The sequence below is a fragment of the Crocuta crocuta genome, unplaced genomic scaffold (assembly GCF_008692635.1).
Source record: "Crocuta crocuta isolate KB4526 unplaced genomic scaffold, BGI_CrCroc_1.0 scaffold330, whole genome shotgun sequence".
Classification (NCBI taxonomy): Eukaryota; Metazoa; Chordata; class Mammalia; order Carnivora; family Hyaenidae; genus Crocuta; species Crocuta crocuta.
The window spans coordinates 4,171,238-4,189,213 of NW_027530521.1; the positions used below are offsets into that span (position 1 = coordinate 4,171,238).

Sequence of the window (17,976 nt, forward strand, 5' to 3'; positions counted from 1 at the left end):
ATTCAACAGAAATATGCATACAAACCCATCCAGCTTTGCTCCCTTCTCCACCATTATTATACTTTCAAATACCAAGTACTAAGCAAACTCAGACAATTATGAAAACCCAGTTCATCACGAAACATCAAATGGCTTTTTACTGATATATGAAAGTGATCCAACAAAATGACACAGAAACATGTTTTATAGGCCCTAAAATAACAAGAGAAAGACAGGATAATGCTTTTCACTCTCACTATAAATCATTTCTGTCAGATGGTCTACCCCCAAAACTAAAACATTGATAGCTGATTTCCAAAAACACCACTGTACCTTATTTCAAATTCCCCACGTGGCCAAACTTGAATGAAAAAACTTTCTAGACACCAATTCTACTTGTGTGTGGGGGGGGGAGGGGTAGGCTTTTAAATGAATACTGTCTGAGATATCGCTTTTCATGACCAGACAGGCCTCAAGTTACATAGACAACAACCAGATTGTCCCAATAAGGCAGAATTTACGGAGCAGCACACGGTGGCAGAAATAGGGAGTTTGTGCAGAGGTGTTAAGGCAGGTACTGACCTGCTTGGCAATCTGGTGTTATCTGGAAATTCTGATTCCGTGCAGTTACATGTCAGTACACAGTGCCCCATTTTGCCTCAAGCTGAGAGATTACGCAAAAACAAGTAAGATCAAAGTGTCCCAAAATGCAGAAGAACCCGGTGAGCCAAGAATAAGGTAACACAGCTAAATGCGAATCTGATTTCCCTAAGTACCCAAAAACTTCACAGCAAACAAAGGTGAAGGGACTTGCACCCTAGAACTAAAGGTAATTGTGATGGTGGTATTTGTTTTGAACTCATTTTTGCACACAACACTGTTCTACAAACAAGTGCAACACAGTCTTCTGGAGGCTCGCAAAGGTTAAAGAACACATCCAAGTTAATAGAAAAGCATTTCACAAGGAGGAACTGCCAGACACTGCCTCTAAGCATTAGCAAACATGGGCAAAGTTCACCGCATGCAAGAGAGAGTGAAGCAAACACACTCAGGGGCACGTTCGTAACTCATACAATTTCTTACACCTAAAACAAGAGAGACAACACTAAAGACACTGCGTCCACACTTTCCTAAATTACATCTCTTGCACAAATCCCACCAGACCCCAGAAAACGAGCCCTAACTAACCCCAAAACAGTTCGTGGGCATCAACGACTCCAAGTAGAGATTTTGAACACTGTTAAGAGAAGAGGGAGCGATGCAGGATACAAACCACAACCAAACAATGCACATCCCAAAACGCTTAAGCGCTCGTCACCCAGATATTTTGAAGACTGAAAACCAGAGGGCCAGGGTCCGGCAAGCTGGGACCCCCTCAAGTAGCCGGTAGCCGTCAGAGGCCCCCAGGCCAATCTAGCGACACCAGGCCCCAACGTTAACCCATCAGACCGCTCTCCCACCTTCCAGGCACAAAATTAACAGGCCCTGGGTGACCTGGGGGGGTGTTGGTGGCCTTCTGACGGCACAGGGAGCCCCCGAAACCGTCTGGAGTAACAGAAACCCCCAACTCCAGCCTCAGCGGCGGCCATCATACCAAAAAGGCGAACTTTTACGACAACTCCCACAATACCCGCGGCCTACAACTCCCAGAGTGCACCGGGCGGCGCCGCGGTTAACCCTGTCGTGGCGCAAGGGCTGGCAAGCTCTTCTCCCTTCCCCCTGCCAGCACCCAATTGTTGCACCAACTTTCGCCCTCACAATTCCAAACTAACTTTGCAAATTCTGTCAAACAGTTCCAATTCTGCTATTTCGCCGCCTTCTTTTATCACGCAAACCACCTCAGCTGCCCAGAAAATGATCCCTGACAGAGTACTGTTTGTTATCCCCAGAGCTCTCTTCACAGTGCCAATTGCTTATCATTTAAGGGATACATTTAGCTTCAATTAATCTTCCCCCTCCCCTTTATAATTTTCTGGCATTTTTCTAAATTATTATAGCCCAGATATTTTGGTACTCAACATTATTAATTTAAAAGTTGTCTGAAATCTGGGAAACAACAACAGAGGACTATCCTATAGCTGACTACAATGTTTTCTCTACGTTTTATAAGAATAAATTCCTCAAATATGTTCCCTCAGAAAACTCATGCAACTCCAAATAAGTCCTAATAACAAAAATTAAGTATGGGCAATATATCTTTTCAATTTCAAGTTCTTTTATTTTTAAAGAGAAAACTCTATCGTGTCAATATACTTTGTTTTTCCTTTCTATTGATAGAAAGATAATCAGAAATAGTATATACTACTACTTTATCCCTTTCTGACTTTAAAATATAGAAAACAACCAGTCAAGAAATATTTTTATATAATTTGAAAAGAAAACTAAGAGCTCATTCTTTCAGAAAACTGCACACATGTTTTGCTAATCAAAGAACTCCTTGAAAGTTTCTCATTTTAATTAAAAATCATTTTTAGAAATGCATTTCTTTTAAATACATTGCCATAATTTCAGTAAAGCTGACAATCACATTTAGAGATCACTGTATCCTCAATATAAATTAAATGTGTAAGATATACTTACACAAACTGTAACTTGCTCAGACGTGTAACTGACTGACAGACAAAATAATTGTTTGGTATTTGATGCATGCAGTAAAACAAAAAGTAGAATTCTCCTAAAGCATCTGCTATTTTCCTCATACCAAAATATGTTTTAAAATGCACATAATGTCTGATTTTTCCACAGAAAAATTTTGCCATTTGAAAGGGCACTCAAAATGTATCATGAATTTCAAATCACAAAACTCAGAAATCCTAATACACACAAAAAACCTCAAATCCTTTCTGGAAAGATAGCTCTTCCGCAAAATTACATAAAATTTCATTTTAAACGTGGTCCTTAATATTACATTTAGTTTACTAGTAAATTTTTTTTCTCTAGTAAACGATAGTGAGAAAATACTTCTCCATCATTTATTTTTTCATTCATGTTACAGTATATAGTTTCATTAACAATTAAAATAAATGCTATATGTCAAGATATAAAATATATATACATATATATTTTAAATTTTAGTTCATTATACTATTTTAGCTTCTGTATTTTTCTAATTTTACCTTAACATCCTAGTTAGAATTCAGGTAGGCAAAGTTACTTTTTTTCTGTCTATTTTTAATAGCTGCTAAACCATAAAATGGTAATATATATTTTACATATTATTCTTGTGCTATTAAAATATATGACTCATCAGAAAGTCTCAAAAACAAATCAGAAATGAAAGTGATCTCGTATATTTATAACATGATTACAACTCTTTTCTCAGGGCTATAAAATTACTTTCCATTAGGAGGTTAGTTTTTTCTATTATTTTTCTATCTTTAAAAATATAAGATTTTAAAACTGACATATTAAAGGACTTTATTTAAAGAGTACGTTAGAAATAATGTTTGAATTTTTTTCAGGTTACCAAAATTCCTCTTTTAAAAGTAACTTAGAAGTTTAGTATATCCTAATTAAGTAATTTAAGGAAGTCTTAACCTATATATTTAATATTAATACGAATGTTTTTATAAGGAGAAAATTTTATTCTAGAAATAAATTCTTCAAATCCATGTAAAAAAATTTAATATTTTTCTCCCGAAGTTTTTAGATCCTTTTTAACCACATGAAGTTTTACATGTATTTCTTAAAAACTAAAACCCCTATGCTATGATTTTTAAAAATACTTATATGTAACTGTATTCATATATTTAAAATGAGGAGAAATCTTGTTTACTCTTGAGAATATATGTTAATAAAAGACAAACATTGAAATCTATTTCTTTTTCTTTTTCCAAATGTGGTATTGGAGAAAAGGCTAGAATGTACAAATTTGTATATTTTACAACAGATTCTGTATAATATTTCTCTAACTACTTTCATTCTTTTAACTTCATAAAATACTTCAAAGCCTCTTTCAATGTTTGTTTAGACATTTTAATTGCATTTTTAGTTTATCTGGTTTAAAACATCTGATTTTCATATATGTGACTTATACTGTTCATGGCAGTAAATTGCACTAATAGAATTAGTGCCAAAAATAGAATGAGTTGCTAATATTTTAATATGCTCAAAAAGTTAGTCTGTCTTCCCCTTTCGTACGTTACCAGCATGACACAAATAAAAACTGAAAAGAGGTCACACACAAAGGACAGGTTCCTGCCTGATTAAACAGATTGTATATATTTACATTATGATTCCACAAAAGCAATATTTTTCTAGCATGTGAGTATATTCCAGAGTTTAGCCTTCTTTGTTACTGCCCAAACCTTAAGTAACTTTAATTCACTGGCCTTTTAAAGCAGTGACCAGTCTCTCAAATTTATCAAAATAGTTTATTTTTTTACTATCACATATGTTTATATTTATGTTTAGGAATATTCTAGGTGTCTCTAGATTTTGTGATATATAATTTTAATTTTGTTATGTCTTAAATACTTAGAAAAGATGATGATGGGAATCCTATAATAATGTCCGTCTATTAGAAAGTGCATAAAAAGGGCCTCTTTTTCTCCCCCCAACAAATGATGATCCTTTTTAAATGAAAAAATTTCAACCAATTTGTTTTATTTATCTTAAAACCCCAGCTTTCTATCATCTTCATAATGTCTTATATCAGTTAGCATAAGCAAAGCTAAAGTATATGTTACTTCTTTTTCTAAATGAAATGTTCTCTTTTCAACAGATGGGAAAACAATAGAAAATGTTTCCTTACCTAAAGATGAAAAGTTTCACCCTTAAAAAAGTCCCCAAGGTTCTTCAGAAGATAAACTCGACTTATATTTCCTATAGAAATAAAAAAGATACAGGTTAGTGACTGTGATCACTTTTACTCCGAAAAATCATAATAGAATGATGGATATTTGGATTTTTTGAGTCCTAATTTTAGACAGCAAGGCTTAAATATAATTAAATTAAATCAGTGCTGCCAATTAAAAAAAGCATCCTCATTTAAATTTTAAATTTTACCTCAGAACCATCACAAGATAATATAGTTTCTTATACTTAGTTGTTCTGTGTTTTATTCTGCTATTGCTATATCATGTGTGTCTTATTTAGAACTCAATAGTTTTAACATTCTTTTGATATATTTGTCATTAACTATCTTAATCTGTTTTAAGGTGTTTTCTAATACATATCAATACCTGTTTTACACATAATTTCTACAGGCTAAATTTCTAAACACGTGAAAGAAAAAAGTCCAAGCCCTAAACTTTGTAATTCTCAAAGGCTTTTCTAGCTTCAAATCAATTTCCCGAAAAAGAGATATTTAAAACACTATATACACTATAATAGAAACACTAACAACTTTAAGACAGAGTAAGACTTAGACTGAATGTTTAAAAACGATTGTCATGCTCCTCCCTCTGCGTCTCTCTGCTCATAATTTTCTTTCCATTTTAAAACAGGTTTACATTTATTAACTCACAAGCCTTCTCTCCAAAGCAAAATTATCTTCTGCTTAGAAAAATTTCAGATTCTTTATTTACATTTCCCTTAATTTCATATAAGGATCTACTATTTCCAACTCCAGAAGGGGGACGTGAGTATTAATTATACTATTTCTCCCCCAAATTTCTTTTCATCGAGCTATTTTCTAATTTCGTCCTCTGTATGATTCTGCCATACCCCACTTAGTTATTGTTCTTGTTACTGTTGTTTTTAACAGACCAACAAGATTTGTCTAACATTCCCCTCCCCAACATCTGAGGGCAGATTCTGGTTTTGTTTTTGTTTTGATGCATATGTCACAGGCCAGCTAGTGGTGCCCTCTCCATACTCCAAGCATAACCACTTTTCACTTGCCACTAGGTGACTTGTGGGCTTTCTTTCCCCAGACCTCGGCAATGTCCTGTTCTTCACCAGGACATCCCATTTGGAGTCCTCATGCGGGATGAATAAAGTTGGAGAGTGTAGGGGAGTTAGAAACCCAAGAAGGAATGCCAACCACATTTGTCACCAGTCATATCACTGAAAGTATCTTGCCCATAACCTTGATGCTTTAGAGCAACATAGAACCTAGAAAACTCATATGCCCAAGTACTAAAATATTCCTGTTTGTTAAAAGGACTCCTGGCTCCCTTTGATTTCCTAAACCATTGCTTTTTTTTTTTTTCTTTTTAATGTGTCCTTTGTGGTACAATTTTGCAAGTGCAAAGCAGAGGTAGGAGAACTGACCACTCACCCATCCACCCAACCAAATTCTAGGGCGGACGCAGCATGGCCCGTGGGGCCTCCGCCCAGACTAAAATCTGAGGAAGATAAGCCTATAATCACACTGTGCCTCAGTTTCTTCATCTCCAACTTGATTCCATCACACAAAGCAACAAGGAGATGCTGAAGTGGGAACCCAATCAAAAGGCAAAATGAAGAAAGATTTAAACTAACAGACATTCATTCCTCAGCTCCACCCATTTTCCTGAAAGCTTTTTCCCAGCAATGGAGGTGGGCTGTGGTCTTGGGCAAGGTTGAGGGGTACAACATGGAGAGCCTCCAATATCCCCAAACCCTACAACAGTGCAAACAGTAATATGGCCCGACATAACAGCAGTGTTTTCCCTTTTTAATAAAAATTAAAAATAAAGCCAAACGAAAAGCCTCTTTCTAAAATGCTGACATGGTAGGTAAAGGTAAATGTTTTTATAAAGAATAATACACAAGCGGGTTCACAGTAAAAAAATCTTGTCTTTGCTTCAGCCTTGGTGCTGTTGGCTTCTTCCTCCACGGAAACACACAAACTAGTCCTCACTGCAACCCAATGCTATTGGAACAGGGCAGCCTGCACAGTGGGGAGCCTTTAAACCCCTCAGGGAATCTCCCTCAGACTGGATCCTGGTCCGCAAATGCAAATTGTAAAGGGAACTCAACAAAGCATTTTAAGAGGGTTCCTACCCCCTCCCCTGCACAGAACTCCAAGCCAAGTTAATCGGATTCATTAGCTCCTATTAAAACACTCCATTATTTAAAAGAAAGCACTAAGCATAAGCTTAGTTAAAAGTGATTTTTTTTTTAGAAGCCAAGATTTATCCATCCTAAACAGTAACAGATCAACGTTAACTGCTTTCCAGTTTCAACACACCAGCTGCAAATGAATTAATCCTTCATTTCCTGGAAGCATCAATACTGCAAAACTCTCTCCCAAATTTCCTTTCCATTTTAGGAAACCAAGTTCTTAGAAATAGTAAAATAAGAGTTTTCCTTCTCGTGGGCTTTTAAACATTAACTACAAATCCAATCTAAGACTCTTTAGCATAAAATTAAGAGTTCCTTCTCTCTCCCTCCCTCCCTTCCTTCCCTCCCTCTTTGAATTAATTAGGGGAAATTCGTGGCCTTTTGTATTCTGCCTTCCTACTTGGGTATCTAAACAGTAAGTAACTTCCTCCCTCTTTCCCTTCATCCTTATTTGAAATCCCTCTTTAAACATACCACAGATTTTCCTGGTCTCACTGTACTGAGATTCTGGCTAAATTTCACCAAACTCTGTCCTCACAGAAAAATGTAAAATGAGGGGGCTGTACAGGACAATCTCCAAGGTCCCATTTAGCACTAGCATTCTATATGTGTCCACAATGATCCAGAGAAACTGGAAGAACTCCAGAGAAGCACCCAAATTTGGGCTTCATTTCTGTGCACACCACTGCTGTTACTGTGTGTCTGTAAACTTTTTGCTGAATTTCAACATAACATGTTTTTCTGCCCTTCTGGGCGAACAGTCTCCTCTGCACTTCGCTCCTTCAGCCCAATACTTTTCTTTCTCTAAGAAACCGTTCTGTACCATTGATAATGCTAACTCCATTCTTTCCATTAAGACCATCACTATCACCAGCAGCCCCTTTCTGGTAACTGGAGATCCCTTAATAATATTGGAGCACATTCTTCTAAGAAAACAACAGTGTTTACTTAGCCAGACCCTACCGTCTTCTTCCTCATCTATAACATTTACCGAGAGCTTCCTAGGCAACAGACACTGTTCTAAGTCCTGCACATTTAATCCTACAGCCACATAAAGCAGATTCTATTATCATCCCCATTTTACAGATGAGCAAATTGAGGCAAACAAAGGTAAAGTCATTTGCTCAAGGTTTAATTCTAATGAGGGAAGGATCCAAGTTTGAAAACCATGCATTTTGAGTACAAGGCTTGTGCCCTTAATCCCATGATGCACTACCTCTGATTCGATGATTTCCATGGAGCCTCCTACCTCTAAAGTTTTCTTATTACCCAGCATTTGATGACCTCAGTCTCCTAATAGATGGGTTAGGCATAATCAGAATATCTACTTTATAGTGTTGTTGGAAAAATGAAAGAAATTTAATGTAACACACTCAAAACAGTGCCTGACACAGAGTAAATAATTTGAGGAAATGTCAACAATTATTTCACGGGGGAATCTCTCAATTTGCAGATCAAGACCTGAGGTCACTAGTTAGCGGCAAAACTAGGACTGAGACCCAGAAGTAATGCACCTGCTTCTTTAAATTTTTTTTTAATGTTTACTTATTTTTGAGAGAGAGAGAGAGACAGAGTGTGAGTGGGGGAGGGGCAGAGAGAGGGAGGAAGACACAGAATCTGAAGCAGCCTCCAGGCTCCAAGCTGTCAGCACAGAGCCGGACTAGGGCTCGAACTCACCAACTGTGAGATCATGACCTGAGGCGAAGTCAGAGGCTTAGCCAACTGAGCCACCCAGGCACCCCTGCAACCACTTCTTTTTAAAAATACCATTTACGAACACAGTGTTAACTTCAGAGACGCACTTAAATTTTAAGACTTTAAAAAACAACATACGTTTTGTGTTTCTGATACCAAGGCTTTACCTACTGAACTACACTCTTCCTGCTAAAAGGCAAATTGCAAGGAATCAAGGATTCCAGATTTGCCTGCCCTCACCTCCTAACACACAGCTAGGCTTTGCTACCAGTAATCAACAGCATCCAATAGTTTTTGGAAGAGCAACTTTCCAGAGGCTTCATATCTATGACAGATCACCCCCATATTGAGTCTAGGCTCAAAGTCTTCAAATGGTGATACTGAGTTGGTGAAATAAATTTCTTTTTTTTTTTTTAATGTTTTATTTATTTCTTGGAGAGAGAGAGAGAGAGACAGCGTGAGCAGGGGAGGGTCAGAGAGAGAGGGAGACACAGAATCCGAAGCAGGCTCCAGGCTCTGAGCCGGCAGTCAGCACAGAGCCCGACGCGGGGCTTGAACCCACGAACCGCGAGATCATGACCTAAGCGAAAGTCAGACGCTTAACCGGCTAAACCACCCAGGCGCCCCTGGTTAAATAAATTTCTTACCAGAAGTCCCATACTTGAGAATGAGTCCATTTTATATTTGTTAATTGAAAAACAGTGGTGCCTGGCTGGCTCAGTCATAGGAGCATGCAACTCTTGATCTCAGGATCATGAGTTTGAGTGCCACATCATGGGGTAGAGTTTACTTTTAAAAAGAAAGAAAGGAAGGAAGGAAGGAAGGAAGGAAGGAAGGAAGGAAGGAAGGAAGGAAAGAAAAGAAAAAAGGTGTTCAGGAGGAAAGGTCTCCTTCCTTAAAAAAAACTGGAGCTTCCAAAGGTTGTACAGGTAATATTAATATTTATATATTTTTAAAGTTTATTTATTTTGGGAGAGATAGAGAGCATAAGTGGGAGAGAACTGAGAGAGAGAGAGGGAGACACAGAGAGGGAGAAAGTCCTAAGCAGGTTCCACACTGGCAGAGCCTGATGAGGGGCTCGAACCCCACAAACCATGAGATCATTACCTGAGCAGAAATGAAGAGTCAGACACTTAACTGCCTGAGCCACCAGGCGCCCAAGTAATATTAATATTTTTAAATCACTGTAATGTACTAAATGTTATAATGGTAGATTGGGACATGCATTTGTGTACAGCAAAGAAGTAAAGGATCTAAAGTTAACACAGTTAAAGCTGGGCTCTGCATTACAGAATTTTACATAGAAATGATCCCTTCACTGTTAGAAGTAAAATTTCTTTTTTAAAAATAATATTTTATTTTATTTTTTTTAAGTTTATTTATTTATTTTAGAGAGAGAGCACGCATGCACGTTCCCATGCACATGGGGCAGGGGCAGAGAGAGAGAATCCCAAGCAGGCTCTGCTCTGTCAGCACAGAGTCGGACTCGGGGCTGGAACCCACAAACTGTGAGATCATGACCTAAGCAAAATCAAGAGTTGGACACTTAACTGAGCCACCCAGGCACCCCTGGAGGTATATTTTCTTTCTCTCTCCTCATGGCAATAAATAAACACACACATTTTTTTATCAACAAATGCTACATTGGGGCACCTGGGTGGCTCAGTCAGTTAAGCGTCCGACTTCGGCTCAGGTCATGATCTCACGGTTCGTGGCTTCAAGCCCCGCGTCGGGCTCTGTGCTGACAGCTAGCTCAGAGCCTGGAGCTTGTTTCAGATTCTGTGTCTCTCTCTCTGACCCTTCCCCTGCTCATGCTCGCTCTCTTTCTCTCTCAAAAATAAATAAAACATTAAAAAGAATTTTTTTTTAAAACAAATGCTATACTAACATATCAAAGAAGTATTACATTACTTGGGTAGAACACAGCTACTGCCAAACTAACCATTCAAAAGATAAAAGAAAAATTTTAAAGAAGCACATGAATCTGGTAATTCCGAATCTGAGTACAATAAAATTATTTTGGTACAGTTTATATTTTCATAATTTGTATTGTTATCTTCAGACTTTCAGTAAGCCTCCAGTGTGACTACACCTTGTCCTGAGTTCAGAACCCCAGACTTCTTAGCATTTAGCTCAAGTAAATAAAAAAGAAGTATGCCTTCATTTTTAAGGTCCTACTGTGCTTTTCTTGTACCTTAAATCTCAGACTTTTAATGTTTTAGTTTTATTTTGAGAGAGAAACAGAGACAGAGCATGAGCAGGAGAGGGACAGAGAGAAAAGGGACACAGAATCTGAAGCAGGCTCCAGGCTCCGAGCTGTCAGCATGGAGCCCGATGTGGGGCTCAAACTCACAGGACCAGGAGATCATGACCTGATCCAAAGTCAGACACCTAACCGACTGAGCCACCCAGGTGCCCCAATCTTAGACTTTTAAATGCATTCAGAATATAAAATAAATAGTATTTTTGCACAGTATTTTCATTTTGTACTGGTATATGCGTTATTGACCATACTCTTAAGGACTAAAGCCCCACCTCATAATGTTGAATTTGCCTCTAAGTCCAGAGAAATTTCTTTTTTTAGAAATATTTTTTTTTCTAGGAGAGAGAGAGAGAGACAGCGTGAGCAGGGGAGGGTCAGAGAGAGAGGGAGACGCAGACTCTGAAATAGGCTCCAGGCTCTGAGCTGGCAGTCAGCACAGAGCCCGACGCGGGGCTTGAACCCACAAACCACGAGATCATGACCTAAGCGAAAGTCGGACGCTTAACCAACTAAGCCACCCAGGCGCCCCTGTCCAGAGAAATTTCTAATCTATGGTCCCCTCTTGTGCAAGCACAAAGAACTATCTCAACAAGATTTTATTTTATTAATATGTGTGGTATTTTTTTAACACTAAAATATTGGATCTCAAGGTTGTTGGGGTTTTTTTTTTACAATTTATTATCAAAATTTTAAGCAAGGAAAATTAGAAAGAGTATAATGAACATCCATGTATGTATCGTCTCTAGTTAATAGTTAACATTTAATCACATTTGCTTCATCTCCTTTTTTCTTTGCTGAATACTCTAAAGGAAATGACAGACATCATGGCATTTTGCTCCTAAATACCTCATTGTGCACATCTAAGAAGTAAGGACATTTTCCTACATAACTAGAATGCCATGATCAAGCCTACAAAATTAACAATAATTCCCCACTACCGAGGCCATATTCTAATTTCTCCAGGAGAGATCTAATTTTCTTAATAATATCCTTAAGTCTCTATTCTGTCATCAGTATAGCACACATGTGTTTTTTAAATAAAAGCCACCTCTAAAGTGGTTGATTCCAACCAGTTCTGCTAAGGCAGTGAGGTGCTCCCTGAACTACTCCAAGCCCATTATCTGACGGACCACCAGGCAACAGCGAGTCTTGCCCTTATGCCTGTTGGGGACATCATGATGTTAAATCAAACAGTGACAAGAGCTGGATTAAAAAACTGGAATTTCAAGTACATATTTTCCCTCCATAATCACGGTGCATTGGGGAAAAAGGGAGTGGGACAAGCGACCACAAAAGACTAAATACGGTCACATAGGTTTTTTTTTTCTTTTTTGTTTATTTATTTTGAGAGAGAGAGAGAATTTGAGAGGAGAGAGAGAATCCCAAGCAGGCTCCACTGAGAGCACAGAGCCTGACGTGGGCTTGATCCGTGAGATCATGACCTGAGCTGAAATCAAGAGTCAGACGCTTACCCCACTGAGCCACCCAGGTGCCCCTGGTCACATAGTTTTAAGTGGGCTTGTTCTGTCTAATCATTTAATACAGGTCTATATAGTCCAACTTGCACAAGACACATTTTCTATAGACTCAAATTCATTGAAATTCAGAGGGGGAAAAATCACTTTTCCTTCACTCATTTAGTTAATGCAGTAAAAGTAGAATTATAATCCATTGGTGGAGGGGATAACTGGATTACTTGGATTTTCTAGGAATAAGGAATAAAGAGGATTTTTAAAGGGGAGGCAGGGGGAGGAGAGACCGGAAGTTTCCCTGACATAAATTTTAAGTCATGAACAGTCATAAAGCCCAGGGTGAAAGGTCTCTCTTGTCCTTTTATAGGAAATAATCAGAAGAAGAAATGGATAAGCTACGATTATCATTTTGCTTCAGTTCCATCTGTAAGCTACTTGTTTTTCTAGAAATGATCCTTTCCTATATATGAGTCTCTCAAAAACTGATGTAAACAAAAGGAGGTGGTCAAGGGTTTTGTTAGCTGCAATACCTGAGGCTTTCTTTTTTATTTAATTTTTTAAATTTTTTTTTTAATTTATTTCTGAGAGACAGAGAGAGACAGCGTGACCAGGGGAGGGTCAGAGAGAGAGGGAGACACAGAATCTGAAGCAGGCTCCAGGCTCTGAGCTGTCAGCACAGAGCCTGACGCAGGGCTTGAACCCATGAGCTATGAAATCATGACCTGAGCCGAAGTTGGACGCCCAACCGACTGAGCCACCCAGGAGCCCCCTGAAGCTGTCTTGAGGGCTATTCTTCTGCACGATTAAGGGTGAGAACACTGCTTGGAACAGTCTGTCTTAACCTTTACCTTTCATGTCTTCCCCTTGTCCCTGAATGCACAAAGCCGCCTTAATAATGTGTTCAATGTTATTATTTTTAAGTTTTCATTTTAATTGGTTTCTATATGACTGAATTAGTTAAGGACATACAATTTTTTTTTCACTGAGGAAAAACTATATGGGGGGAAAGATAAAGGTACCCTCTCTTTCCATTGTAACTAAAGCATTCTATATTATGCTTTTCTCTGGTTTTTTTTTAAAGTAACTTATTTCTTTTTAATTTCCATCCAAGTTAATTAGCATATAATGCAACACTGATGTCAGAAGTAGATTGGGTATTTTTCTTTTTTAACAAGGGAAATATAACAAATGAATAAGTGGACAATATTTAGATCTGATAGCATCAGAATTGAGTAAGGCATGGCCATCAACACTCAGCCTTATGGCATCCCCTTAAGAACCTCATTCTAAAATGTTTTTTTATTTTAAGTGTTTATTTATTTTTGAGAGAGAGAGAGAGAGAGACAAAGCATGAGTGGGGGAGAGACAGAGAAAGAGAGAGACACAGAACCTGAAGCAGGCTCCAGTCTCTGAGCTGTCAGCACAGAGCCCAATGCAGAGCTTGAACTCACAAACCATGAGATCATAACCTGAACTGAAGTCAGACACTTAAGTGACTGAGCCACCCAGGCGCCCCCAGAACCTCATTCTAAAAGACACGCCAACATGCCCATGTGCACATCTACAAAAATACATGTACGGAAATGTTTACATTTGATATGGTAATTTAGGCAGAGGAAGTCAAACCTTCCAAAATGGGACCAAATGAAGCATCAGAAACCAGAATCCAAAGACAGTCCTCGATCTTTTCCTTCAGTCACCAAAAACTTTCCAGAAAAATCAATAAATAACCTACTTGCTGACCACCTCCCCTAACCACTCTCCTGAATAAAGCCTTTAAAGCAAGGGGGAAAATGGCAAATATGCAAGAAGTAGAAAGAGTTGTAAAGGATCTATAACTATCTAAAACTCAGGAGTCTGTCCCTGACCAATGACACTGGCTGCAGGAGCACTCAGTGCACACGCAGATAGACAGACAGGCTGTGCACACACCCTGCCCATGTGCTCATTCCCTACTGATGCCTTCCTGCCTGCACGCAATGGGGTGTTACAAGAAACAACTTTGAAATAAACATATACATACACATACAGAGACACTACGGAAAATTTCAATTGCCTCCTAGGAAAGGGACTTTTTTCTCTAAACAGTTACTTTGTAAATGAAATTTACAGTATAAGCAGCTTCCTTTTGCTGTCCTATTCAGGCACCACACTGTCAGAGGAACAGAATGTCAGCATCATTTACTCATCTAATACATATGTACAGATTACCTCTACCCGCCTAGTAATTAAAACATTGGTCTTTAAGGTCAGAAGGGTCCTCAGAGGTCACCTAATTCAATTTATTCACTCTAGGGAGGAAAACAAGAGAGGTAAAATGACTTACCAAGGTCACACAGCTTTCTGATCAAAGTGTCTTCTTCAACAGAAAACAAAGAGCTCAAAAGGAGAAAGCACCAAATAAAGAGCCAGGGGCATGGTAGAGAATACCCACCCAAAACTAAAAGATTAACAATTGTGCTTTTGGACACCTTTTGAGGAATTTGCCCCATTCTTCCTTCCTTCCTCACGTCCAGCTCCCTCACGCATGCACCCTGCAGAGTGGTAATGAACCACCTGCCTCGCACCTCCTGTCTCTCCCCACGTGCAGGTGGGGCGTGGGGAGACGATGGGACGAGAGGAAGAGCAAGATGCAGCCTTACCGAAACACAGAAAAATGACTGACTAGATCCCTACAGAGACTAATCCAAATCAAATATTGATAAGGGGCATCCTTTCTCGCACAATCCATAGCTCACTGCAATGCGTAGGTGCAGGGTCCCTTTAGGCCAGAGCTAAGAGTTTCAGACAGAACAATTCCTCTGAATTCCTTTTCATTCATGAAAAGAAATGAAGGCAAAGGATGAGAGAGAAAGAGAAAAACATACATATAGTTTTTTGTTGTTCATTCAGTCTCCGGACAGGGGGCCTTCCTGTCTTTTGGTATTAACTTGACCGGTCTCCTTTAACAGAACAGAATGGCTCGGAAGGAGCTCAGCTGATGCCTATTATGACTGACCATGGCTCTGGACAAATTAGAAGCTGCCTTTAGGAATTTTGAGGCAAAATGTTTGAAAGGTTCCCCCCNTAGCATGTATTTTTTAAATTAACTTCTAAAAATTTTTATAGTATTAAAAAGTCTATATTCTGGTCTCAAAGTAGTTGCTAAACACAAAGAGAGCTTAACACGTAAATTGTGTATTTCTAAAATATATTTTAGAAAGTCTTCTTGCTGCAAGAGGACTTGGAGCTCTTTAAATACTGAGACACCTGAGATCCTTTACATTCTACCCAATCTGTAGTTGTTCAAAACACCTCATATATATATTTTTTTACCCCTGTCAAACCATCCACCATCTGTTTTCTGTCTGCACCAAACTTAAATCTCCTTTGTAGTCTAAAGCACGTGTCCAAGCATCCAACAGCTTTAATTTTTGAAAGACAGAGGTATGTTGCTTTTTTTGTTTTTATTTTTTATTTTTTTAAGAAAGGAAACATACTGGATGATTAGGATTTCGTGTAGGGGGTGTCAGGGCCAGTGCGGGGGAAGCTTCAACAGAGGTGACATTGATTAAGATAGTAAAAACTCAACCATCGTGAACCATCTTTTTTACCCATCACGTTAGGTTCTTAAAAGAAGATGAATTTCCTAGAAATACAGAAGCTGAGGTGGCTGAATAGCCAACCTTGCCCCACAGTCTGATGGCAAGATACCTCACTGCTGGGCATTAAGACCTGGGCATTAAAAACCTTCTGGTTGTCGAAGTTACCTGGACACACAGGGGTTGTCATGTTTTGGAGTAACCTCTAGGGCAATATCCCCGAAAAACTCAGAGGCACCAGAAGAAAGCAGAAATGTACACAGAGAAAATCAAAGGACTCCCTACAAACCCCCACGCGGGGTATAGGTTGGAAGTTGCTATCTCGTCAGTAGGTATTTCCCTAATGTTCATCATCGTCCCAAATGATGGGTTGTCAAATCTACAAGACGACTTAGAGATCACGTAGTCCATTTTTCACATTCTGTAGATATGAAGACAGTTCCAGAGAAGGGGAAGTGCCCAAAGCCACACAAGGAACGGGCTAAAAAATGCAGGACTTCTGCCTCATCCAAGTCTCTTCTATGCACTGAATTTCACCTTTCTGAAACGTTTAACCACACATCACCTCATTTAATCCTGTAGAGAAACCTCTGCAGTAGACAGAGTGTCACCACCATTTTCCACACAAGGAATTATTATGGAAGTTTACACTGAGTCACTGACAGATTCAGAATCAAAATTATGTCTCTCAACACTTAATCAGATATTCTCTTAATTGGCATCTGAAAACAATAGTTTCTGTTTATTTAGCATCTGCATTTGTACTTTATATATTATGAATTCTCTTTGGTATCCCAACTTTTTTAAAAAAACAGAAATAAACATATCCTATCTGAATTGGAGCTTGGACTAAATATAAGTAGTTACCTTGAAAAAAATTCCAATCTGCATCCTCTCTACTAAACCGCTCTGGAGAATATGTTGACCTGCAAATTCCTTTCTGGACCTACATGAAGTGTGGCCTTGGCTGGAAGTCCAGCCCAATGGGTTTTCCTATTTCTTTTTTTTCTTTTTTAATTTTTTTAATGTTTTATTTATTTCAGAGAGAGAGAGAGAGCAAGAGTAGGGGAGGGACAGAGAGAGAGAGAGAGGAGAGGGAGACACAAAATCTGAAACAGGCTCCAGGCTCTGGGCTAGCTGTCAGCACAGAGCCCAACGTGAGGCTCAAACCCATGAACCACAAGATCATGACCTGAGCCGAAGTCGGGCGCTCAACTGACTGAGCCACTCAGGTGCCCCGGGTTTTCCTATTTCATAGTGATCATTCAATACAGAAAAGTAGCTGTATTCCGAGTCGCTAGTAATTCACCAAATGAAATTGGTGCTTAAAGCCCATTGAGTCTGTGGCCACGGTAGTGTATCTTCCATGAAGATCTAGAGAGAAGTGATACCTGAGGAGGGAAACATCACCGGGCATGCTCAATAAATTCCACAAATGGAGGGACTCCTGGGTGGCTCAGTCCGTTCAGCACCAACTGTGATTTTGGTTTAGGTTATGATCTCACAGTTAGGTACATGAGTTCCAGCCCCGCATCAGGCCTCATGCTGGGAGTGTAGAGCCTGCTTGGAATTCTCTCTCCCTCTCTCTCTGCCCCTCCCCCACTTTCATGCACCCATGTGTGCACTCTCTCTCTCTCTCTCTCAAAAATAAACAAATAAGTTTAAAAAAAAAAACCCTCCATGAATGGAGCTACCAAGAGGTTTGAACCACTGGCCACTGAGCTCTTCTAGGCTAAATACAACATAATCTGTGTTGATTAGTGTCACCCAATACACCAAAAACTTAGAAGAAGAGAAAATTGAACAAATACCAAGAACAAAACAAAAACATGATGAGTAGCTTTCTCAAGGTACATTTAGAGATAATGAGCCAGGCTGAACTCCTGTTACGAACAAAAATACCACACATGACCAAACTCAAATGCCAAGACCTCGTAGGGCCCCATTACTATCACTTAACCTTGCTCATTTGGAAAACTGTGATATTATAAAAATT

General features: G+C 38.9%; 1 protein-coding gene across 1 annotated transcript in view; it reads right to left on the reverse strand.

Annotated features, from left to right (window-relative positions):
• LOC144234201 (uncharacterized) overlaps positions 1 to 17,976 on the reverse strand; it is a 98,376-nt gene that overhangs the window by 21,853 nt on the left and 58,547 nt on the right. The window contains exon 5 of the mRNA XM_077767480.1: positions 4,733 to 4,803. Coding sequence (XP_077623606.1) covers positions 4,733 to 4,803 — 71 coding nt within the window. The remainder of the gene's footprint in view (positions 1 to 4,732; positions 4,804 to 17,976) is intronic.